At 61.9% G+C, this 9,251-nt stretch overlaps 2 protein-coding genes across 6 annotated transcripts; both read left to right on the top strand.

Moving 5' to 3' along the window:
* Positions 1 to 417: 417 nt before the first annotated feature.
* DNAJC4 (DnaJ heat shock protein family (Hsp40) member C4) lies at positions 418 to 3,921 on the top strand. Of its 2 annotated transcripts, none has more exons than XM_060607063.3 (6): positions 418 to 860; positions 1,771 to 1,864; positions 2,360 to 2,541; positions 2,639 to 2,803; positions 3,527 to 3,613; positions 3,707 to 3,921. In XM_060607063.3, the coding sequence occupies exons 1-6, from the start codon at positions 736 to 738 to the stop codon at positions 3,828 to 3,830; spliced, it is 777 nt and encodes a 258-aa protein (XP_060463046.2). In that variant the 5' UTR covers positions 418 to 735; the 3' UTR covers positions 3,831 to 3,921. The 2 variants fall into 2 exon arrangements, with proteins under 2 accessions (XP_060463046.2, XP_060463047.2); XM_060607064.3 differs by having other exon boundaries at positions 423 to 860; positions 2,642 to 2,803.
* Positions 3,922 to 4,223: 302 nt separating this feature from the next.
* On the top strand, positions 4,224 to 7,644 carry VEGFB (vascular endothelial growth factor B). 4 transcript variants are annotated; one of them, XM_060607081.3, is made up of 8 exons: positions 4,224 to 4,547; positions 4,870 to 4,962; positions 5,118 to 5,160; positions 5,469 to 5,665; positions 5,845 to 5,918; positions 6,115 to 6,150; positions 6,498 to 6,632; positions 7,207 to 7,644. In XM_060607081.3, exons 1-8 carry the CDS (start codon positions 4,488 to 4,490, stop codon positions 7,226 to 7,228), a joined length of 660 nt encoding a protein of 219 aa, XP_060463064.2. In that variant the 5' UTR covers positions 4,224 to 4,487; the 3' UTR covers positions 7,229 to 7,644. The 4 variants fall into 4 exon arrangements, with proteins under 4 accessions (XP_060463064.2, XP_060463062.1, XP_060463066.2 ...); XM_060607079.3 differs by having other exon boundaries at positions 6,397 to 6,632; XM_060607083.3 differs by lacking the exon at positions 4,870 to 4,962 and having other exon boundaries at positions 4,227 to 4,547.
* The last annotated feature ends 1,607 nt before the right edge of the window (positions 7,645 to 9,251 follow it).

Raw genomic sequence — 9,251 nt, 5'->3', positions numbered from 1 at the left:
GGGGCGAGTGTCCTGGGGGGGAAAACAAAAACAAAGAAACCCAGCCTCAGTTTTTGCCGTCTGCAAACTGCGATGAGGGCCGTGCCTCCTTGCCCAGGCTGTGGTGAGGGTCCGGGTCTGCTATAGCTGCTTTATAAAGGACACCTCGCTGCAGAGCAGAGTAACAGGTATGTTCCCGGGACGAAGCCACAAAAGCGGGGCGGACAGCCTCACTGAGGACCGCAACGCCGGCGTCTTTCCGCGGGTCCGCGGGCCTCGACCTCGTTGGGTGGGCCCGAGGCGCCAAAGGCCAATGGGCGTGCGGGGGTGGGGCCTTCCGAAGCAGTCCGGGCCTTCCGGCTTGGTGGGCGTGGCCCTGTTGTCTAGGCCAATGAGAACGTGGAGGCGGAGCCTGAATAGGCGCAGAGACGGCCGTGGCCGCGAAATCCGTGAGCGCAGCGGAGGCGGGGCTTGGCGTGGCCCCTCCTTCACCTCCTCCTGCCAGGGTGGTGGGGAGAGGGTCTCCGCGTCCGGGACTGCTTGTCCCGGACGCCGAGACCAGTGTGGGGGAGGGCCCAGGACGCGCCGGTCAGAAGCAGGGACAGATTCAGGACACTGGGGTCTGGTCCTGAGTAAAGGAGGCCCCACTGCCCCTGGGTCTCCCAAGCCTGCTTCAGTTTGCCTTCGCAAGTAAACGGGGCTGGACCCTCCACTTTGGCCCCGGAGTACTTGACGTCTGGTCCCATCCTGGTCTCAATGCACTGCTCTTTGTGGCCTCGTTTCACCAGCCGTCTGCCTGTCGCCATGCTGTCCCTGTGCCTGTGCCGGTTATGGCCCCGCAGCCCTCCCACCCGGCTCTTCTCAGCGGCCACCGGGCAGCGGTGAGTCGGGGGCCGGGGGGCATGGCCCCCGTCACCCAGTGGGTTGAGGAAGGCCTGCCCAGTTCTAGGCTTGGACCTGGGTACTACGATAGTTGTGATCTCTCTACTTGCTGTCAGGTGCTGTACGGGCTTGTTTCAGGTAACTTTCACCTTCACTACTGAGGACACAAGATCAAAGATTAAGGGACAATCCCTCAGATCATACAGCGAGTTAAGTGGCAAAAAGTGGAATTTGAGTCCCAGCCAGGCTCAGTGCTCTTTTCACAACTCTAGTGGTCAAGCATCACTGGGCATAACTCACTTGGGGGCTTGGGGGCGGGGATGGGGGGGGGGGGGTTACAAAAATACAGATTTCTGGGCCCTGTTCTGGGGATTCTGATCTGCAGGAATTAAGTGGAGGCTGAGGGATCTGTTTTTGTTTTTTTTTTTAATATATTGTTTTTAACAGTTTATTCCCCTTTTGAGAGTCAGAGTGCAAGCAGGGCAGGGGCAGAGAGAGAGGGAGACACAGAATCCGAAACAGGCTCCAGGCTCTGAGCTGTCAGCACAGAGCCCGACGCGGAGCTCGAACTCACGAACCATGAGATCATGACCTGAGCCGAAGTCGGACGCTCAACTGACAAAGCCATCCAGGCGCCCCTGGACTCTGTTTTTTTTAAACAGGCTTTCTGGGTGGTTCTGAGCCAAGGGATCTGAGGGCTACCCTATGAGATGTTCTGATCTGCACCATGCCTGAAGTGTTCAAAAAGGGAGGGATGATTTGGAGATAGATCTCCCTTGGCAGCAGCCTCAGCTTTCTCACCTCCTGGTTACTGACTTGAAGAGTGTGGCCCAATAGGGCTGAGAGGCAGAGGAGAGGAATATTCTCTGTGTTTCCATAGCCCCTGCAGTTTTTGGCCTATCTCCACAGGTCTGGCCCCAGGAACTACTATGAACTGTTAGGGGTGCATCCTAGTGCCAGCACTGAAGAAGTTAAACGAGCTTTCTTCTCCAAGTCCAAAGAGGTACCAGTGGCCCTGGGTGGGGAGGAGGGGGTGTAAGTCTGAGCCAGATAGGGTACACTTCACATTCCCAGGAATGGTGCTGAGTGGCTCACTCTGGATGGTGCCACATTCCCTTGGCATGTATAGAGAGCGAGAGATGCCCCAAGGGCAGAGGTTAGGCCCGTTGGGAGGAAAGGCTGGGGGTAGGAGCCAGGGGTTGTGTGTGATGGGCTGGGCTTGTTTCTTTTGACCTGCCTGCTCTAGAGAAAGCTTGGACCAGGGCATATTGCTAGAGCCAGGCAGCTGGGGGGGGAGGGCTTGAACAAGGGGACGGGGCAGGAGTCTGTGCTTCCTGACTCTCTGGCCTTCTGGACGGGTGGGCAGCCCTGAGAGTGAGGGTTACTGTCCAGGCAGGGCCTCTGGGAATGATCTGAGCCTTTGTGGGTGGACATGGTGGGGACGGGTTCTGTGAAGGGACGTGGAAAAAGACCTGAAGGGAGTCCTGCCCCACCCCAGCTGCACCCTGACCGGGACCCCGGGAACCCGGCCCTGCATAGCCGCTTTGTGGAGCTGAGCGAAGCATACCGAGTGCTCAGCCGGGAGGAGAGCCGCCTCAGCTATGATCGCCAGCTCTGCTCAGCCACTTCTCCAAAGTCTCCAGGAAGAACAGCCCGTCCTGGGTCTGCTCAAGCACACAGGTACAGTCGTCCTGCCCCTGGCCTCGTCCCCCACCCCCCGCCCCCCCCGTCTCCCAGGGAGCCTCATCCCCACCTTGTCCTTTCTTCTCCCTCCCAGCAGCTCCTGGGAATCCCCCAATGCCCAATACTGGGCCCAGTTTCACAGTGTGAGGCCTCAGCGACCGGAGTCGAGGCAGCAGCAGCACAAACACAACCAGCGGGTGCTGGGGTACTGCCTCCTGATCATGTTGGCGGGCATGGGCCTGCACTATGCTGCTTTCAGGTGCATCCCTGCCTTCTCCCTGGGGTGATGGGCAGAGGGCGGAGGGCCGGGGAAGCCCAGTGTGGTCAGCCACGCAAGCCCCCCACCCCCGTGGCCTGCACTTCTGTGCCTCTCCAGCTAAGAATTGCCCGAGACAGGTCTCCGGGGCCTCTCCTTACTTGGCAAAGGCAGCTCTACGCTCGCTGAAGGCGAACGTTGTCATTTTCAGAGTTTTGTGATTTGAATGTAAATCTTTGATGCCGGCTGCCAGGGTGTGCTGGGGCCAACCAAAATCGTGCACCCGAAGGAAATGCATTGGAACGGGGCCTCACCAGCCACTGTCCTCCCTTGTGTGGCAATCGGCTGTCTCCCTGCCACTTTTATGCATGGCACGGACACTGAGGTTCTACGACCAACATACCTAAAGGCTGGTGCCCACTGCCTAGTTCAGTGATGGGAGTTAGGTGTAACGCTCTCTCTAGTCTCCTGTGAGGAACACCCTGGTGTTTGGAGCTGCTGTCACCACCTTCAACAGGACAGGCAGGGACCTGGGTCACCAGTGGCCCCTGGATAAGCCCCGGCCCTTCGGTGCCCCTCTCCCCGCCTAGCACAGGCAGTTAGGCAGAGGTCCTCACAGATGGAAAACTTTGAGACCCTAGAGTGGCGTGGCGGGTGTGGGGGTGGGGTGGGTCTCGGGGACAGCAGGGACTGGGAAACCCAGGGTTAATTGCAACCCCCTTGCAGGAAGCTGGAGCAGATCCACCGCAGCTTCATGGATGAAAAGGATCGGATCATCACAGCCATCTACAATGACACACGGGCCCGAGCCAGGTCCGTCCCTGCTCTGTCCTGCCTTCTCTTTACTGTCCTGCCCTCACCCTCCGGGATCCTCTGTCCTGACCACCCAGGTGCTCTCTCCCGCAGGGCCAACAGAGCCAAGCTCCAGGAGCGAGTGCAGAGGCAGCAGCTGCAGCCCCGACCTGGAGGCCCAGAGATCCCAGAGATCGTGCCTCCGGGCACAGGCCCCGGCCCCGGAGCGGCCCGCTAGGACGGGGCCTGCTCTGTGTTGTTACCTCCTTGCTACCCCGGGGGACTCCCACTCCCCAAAACGCGTGCAATAAAATGATTCTCAAAGCTCATGTCCAGCTCCTTGCTTCAGGCCCAGCGCCCCCATCCCGGGCCTCGCCGGCGGGGAGGGGGGGGAAGGAGGGGTGGACAGCACCCCGCCCTCCGGGTCCTGGCGGCTGCGACCCGGGAGCCCGGCCCCCTGGGCGGCGCGTCCCCTTTCCCCTGCTGTGGCGGGAGGGGGGTGTGTGTGGAGGGGGCGGGCCCCGGCGGCGGCCTCGCCCCCCCCCCCCGCCCCCGCCCCGCCCCCGCCCCGCGGCCCGGTGGGGAGCGCGTGTCTGGGTCACATGAGCCGCCCGCCCGCCAGCCCGGGCCCGGCCCCCCGCCGCCCCCGCCGTCCCCGCCGCCGCCCGCCACCACCGGCCGCCCGCCCGCCCGGCTCCTCCGGCCTCCGCTGCTGCGCTGCGCTGCGCTGCCTGCGCTCAGGGCTCGGGAGGGGGCCGCGGAGGAGCCGCCCCCCGCGCCCGGCCCCCGCCCGCCGCGCCCGGGCCCGCGCCATGGGGCTCTGGCTGCCGCCGCCCCCTGCGCCGCCGGGCTAGGGCGATGCGGGCGCCCCCGGCGCGCGGCCCCCGCGGGCACCATGAGCCCCCTGCTCCGCCGCCTGCTGCTCGCCGCGCTCCTGCAGCTGGCCCCCGCCCAGGTACGTGCGTCCCCGACATCCCGCCCGCCCGCCCGCCGTGCCCTCTCTCAAGGTTGGCGGAAGTGGGGAGACGCGGAGCGGCCTCGGCCTCGGGGATCCGCGGGGTCGGGTTGAGGACCGGGGCGTGGCGGGAATCTGGCCAGGGCATCCCCCGGGAGGAGTCCCTGCCCGCCAGCCCGCCAGCCCAGCCCCGGGCCACTCCCCTGCCCCACCCCGTCCCCGGGCTCGACCGGGGGCGGAGCCGCTCGGTCCCCGCAGGACTCGGTTGGGCGCCCACTGTGCCCCCTCCTGACCTGAGGCCTCCGAATCCGTCGGGCCCCAGGCTTGGAGATTCGACGTCGCCGCCGCCGCCACCGGCAGAGTGCGCCTGGCGGGTCGTGGCCAGGGCAGGTCCCAGGTGGCCAGGAGAGGACAGGTAAAGCTAGAGTGACCCCAGGAGCAGAGCAATCGGGGAAAAATGTCCTAGAGGAGTTGAAGCCTTTAGACTGCAAGGGCAGACCCCTGGGAACAGCGACGGGGCTAGCCCTTCCTAGAGAGCACTTTTGAGTTCAGTTCTCTTCTCTCCTACAGGGCCCTGTGTCCCAGCCTGATACCCCCGGCCACCAGAAGAAAGGTAATGGCAACAATAACCGCGCTAGCCATCATCAACAGGGTTTGCTCATCATCTTGTGTAATCACCGCCACGCTCTAAGATGCAAACTTTTTTATTCTGCCCATTTTACAGAAGAGAAAATTGAGGCAGTGGGGTTCCTGGGTTCCTGGGCAGGGGAAGACAGGTTTTGAGGGCAGAGAGGGAGCTAGTGGAGGGTGGCTGGGACGAAGGAATCAGGGAGAACAGCTGCAGGGTACAGGAGATAGGGGAACCCGGGAGCGGCTACAGGAAACCCAGTGGGGGCTTAACACTTACGCTTCTGCCCCCAGTGGTGTCATGGATAGACGTGTATGCCCGTGCCACCTGCCAGCCCCGGGAGGTGGTGGTGCCCCTGACCGTGGAGCTCATGGGCACCGTGGCCAAGCAGCTGGTGCCCAGCTGTGTGACCGTGCAGCGCTGTGGTGGCTGCTGCCCTGACGACGGCCTGGAGTGCGTGCCCACAGGGCAGCACCAAGTCCGAATGCAGGTACTGGGGCCGGTGGGGCGTGCCCAGCTGGGGTGGATGCTGGGGCTCCGGGGGGTGGTGGTGGGAGGAATGGCCAGAGCCTTGGCTGGGCAAGCTGTTCCTCCAGCCCACGGAGCATTCCCTTCCTCTGTATCTCTCATGATCTCTCACACCGTGCGTCCCCTATCTCTGGAGTACAGATACTCATGATCCGTTACCCGAGCAGTCAGCTGGGCGAGATGTCCCTGGAAGAACACAGCCAGTGTGAATGCAGGTGCCAGCCGGGCCCCGCTTCTGAGCTCCCAGAGACCAGGCTTGGGGGGTGCTGGGCATGGGGGTACACCACAGTGGAGGCCAGGTTTCCAAGACCGGAACTGGGTTAGGCCTGGGATCTGGGGTAAGAGCAGGATGCTCGGCTCTTCTGATTCTCTTCCTCTTCCTCGTCTCTGTCTGTCCCTCTTACTTTTCAGACCAAAAAAGAGGGAGAGTGCTGTGAAGCCAGACAGGTGAGTCTCATGGGCTCTTGCCGAGGTGGGGTTGGAGCCCAAACCCCACACCCAGGATGTAACGTGTGGATGGGGCAGGGGGTGTATGAGTGTGCCGGGAGGCTGCAGTCCCGCCCCCTCTTTCTCCCCCCACTGTGTCCCCCTCTCCCCTTTTCCTCTGCTCCCCGAGTCTGTGTGCTCCGATCCAACCCCAGCTCCCGGGAAGACTTTTCCTTCCCGCCCCAGACATGTTGCTTCTCCTCCTAGGGCTTCCACTCCCCACCACCGTCCCCAGCCCCGCTCTGTTCCGGGCTGGGACTCTGCCCCCGGAGCACCCTCCCCAGCTGACATCACCCATCCCACTCCAGCCCCAGGCCCCTCTGCCCACGCTGCACCCAGCGCCGCCAGCGCCCTGACCCCCGGACCTGCCGCTGCCGCTGCCGACGCCGCAGCTTCCTCCGTTGCCAAGGGCGGGGCTTAGAGCTCAACCCAGACACCTGCAGGTGAGGACTGGTGGGGTCGTGTTTGTTTGGGGAGGCATCAAGGCCCTTGGAGCAGGTCCAAGGTGAGCCTGCCAGTGGGAGAAGAGCCAGGGGAGAGGAAACTATTGAGTGTGTTGAACAAATATTGACCAAGGCTCACGTTCTAAATGTGGGAGTCAGACGTCAGGATTTGTGATGCCAGCAGAGGAGGTCAAGGGCTGAGGTAAGGGGCACCTGACGCGGATTTTGAGCGGTCAGAGATGCCCTGGAGGAGGTCACATCTGCAGTCAAAGTGGGAGAGATCGCCTTCCAATTTGCAAAGCTCTGGGCCTTGCTCAAAGCCCCCGTGGTAGACATGTGTGCCCTCCTCGTGGGCTCTGAGAGGCCAGGGGACAGAGCGGAACCCTTATCCACCCTTGTCTGAGACGCTGCTCACCACTCCTCCCTTCCGCAGCTAGGCCACGGGGTGACCTCGTGTGGGCTCACCAGGAGTGTTAGGAGAGAATGGGGTTCACAGAAGGTAACAGGAGGGTGGACCTAGGGAGCAGGGGCTGAGCTGTGCCCGCACGAACAGAACCCTTCCTCCCTTCCTCAGGTGCCGGAAGCTGCGAAGGTGACACGTTGCCTTTCAGACTCAGCAGGGCCACTTGCGTCACAGGCCACGTCCCACAGGAGGACAACAGGGCAACGTGTTAAGAAGTGCCCAGTCCCCAGACCTCAGTGTGGGCAGAAAGCACTCCCGGACCTGGGCCTCTCAGAGGACTTTCCAGCCGTCCCTGGTCTCTCCCAAGGCCGCCCTCCAACAGGGTGGGCAGCCAGACGAGGAGACGTGTCGGCAGCACCAGGGGTCATGGACTAACTCGGGAGAGAAGGGGTCCCGTCTCGATTTTCAACCACCACGTGCAAGCGAGCGTCTTCACAGCTGGCCCCACTGTCCCCTCCCCAAGGCGCCAATCCTCTGCAGATACTGGGGACTTGGGCTGCGGTGTTAAGAACTGTGACCCCCAACCCTGATAAAAGAGATGGACGGATCTGTCTGTCCCTGCTTGTGTCCTTGTTTGCCACTGTCCAGGCTGGGCGATTCAGGCACTCTGTATCGCGCTACGTCCTAGACCCCCGAGCCTGTCTTACTCCCTCGTTGTGTAGATGGAGGCAGTGAGGCCCCAGGTCCCCCATCAGGTAGAGCCAGAACTGTGCAGTCTTCCCAATCCTGTTACATCCAGGCCCTGCCCCTCCCCTGCTCATCACAAAAGCTCCTTTCTGGAAGGAGACGGTCTGTTATGGCCAGTGACCTTGAGGTGGGACCCAGATCCGCTGAATGATCTTGGCTGTCGCTGCCCCCCTCTTTCTGCACCTCAGTTTCCACAGGCGCCTATGGAGGGAACGGACGACTGCTATGGTCCCAGCCCTTGGGCTCCAGGAATATGTCTTCACTTGATAGAAAAACCCGTCTTCTCTGCCAGGTGGCTCTCTGTTTTTGTTGCTCTGTATTTAAGCTACTTCCTTCAGCTTCACTCTAAAGCCACGCACCTGCCCTGTCCCCACCTCCTTGAAAGGGAACTACCAAAGGGCTGTGGCTGGTGGGCTTGGTGTGGGAGACACGTTCCCTCACCCCAACCAGTTTCCCCCCACCCTCAGCAGCCCCTGCTTGGGATTCTCCTGACCTTTGTCTGACCCAGCCTAAGCTCAGTTCCCAGCCTTCTCCCTGCAGCCTCCAGGGCCCCTGGGGTGGGCCACAGGCCATCTTTGGGTATCCATGCTTTGCCTTGCTGAGGCAGGACATTCGAGGACAGAGGTTCACCCGAGGCAGAACGCAGCTACCCAAACGGAGGCCTTCTCGGAGGTGTTAGATTGGAGGGCACTGTAGTGATCTTGCTGGGCCCTGGGCAGGGGTGGGGTTAAACCAGAAGAGACCATTCCTGACGGTGATTACCAATTTCCAATCATTCTTCTCAGCTGTGCTGTCGCTGACCATGCCATTGCTCCATTCAAGTGAGACAGATGAGGGTCAGGGGACACCAGAACTCCCACCCCTCCCCCGGCCCACTTAAGTGCTGGGCACACACAAGGCTTCGCGCGCACCCCTCGCTTGGTCCTTCATTCTAAGGTCAGCGCTGCTAATGATCTTTCTCTTTCAATTAAGGAAATAGGCTCAGAAAGGCTGATTGACCTGGAGATCTGACCCCCAAGTCTATCTCTAACCCTCAAGTTTACCTCCCAACTACAAGTTCGTTACTTCCACTGACAGATGTTTTCGGCGCGCTGCTGAGTGCCGGGGCACCTGAAAATACCAGTGTGGGTGGGGAATGGGCCCAGCCGGACCACTGCCGGTCAGGACTCGGGGGTCAACGTGCGGCAGGCAGAGGCAGGCCCGGATGCTGGCGCGGCGAAAAGGGCGCGCATCGGCTGTGGGCCAGGGCCTGGTGGAGCACGTCACGGCGCACTCCTACAGTGGCCCTGCCACGTGGGTGTTGACAAGCCCACCTTACAGGGCCTTCCAGATCCTACCAGGCCACAGCATTCGCTCAAGGTCACACTGCCAACGAAGCGCACAGCCCAAACTCAAACTCAAGTCTGAGGCCCAGGCTCTTCCCACTGGAGCCCGTGGACCCTGAAGAGGCCCAGGGTCAAGCGAGAGCC

Source organism: Panthera onca, chromosome D1, assembly GCF_046562875.1.
Source record: "Panthera onca isolate mPanOnc1 chromosome D1, mPanOnc1 haplotype 2, whole genome shotgun sequence".
Taxonomy (NCBI): Eukaryota; Metazoa; Chordata; class Mammalia; order Carnivora; family Felidae; genus Panthera; species Panthera onca.
Note: the sequence above shows the minus strand (reverse complement) of the source record. Positions and strands in the feature narration are given on the sequence as shown.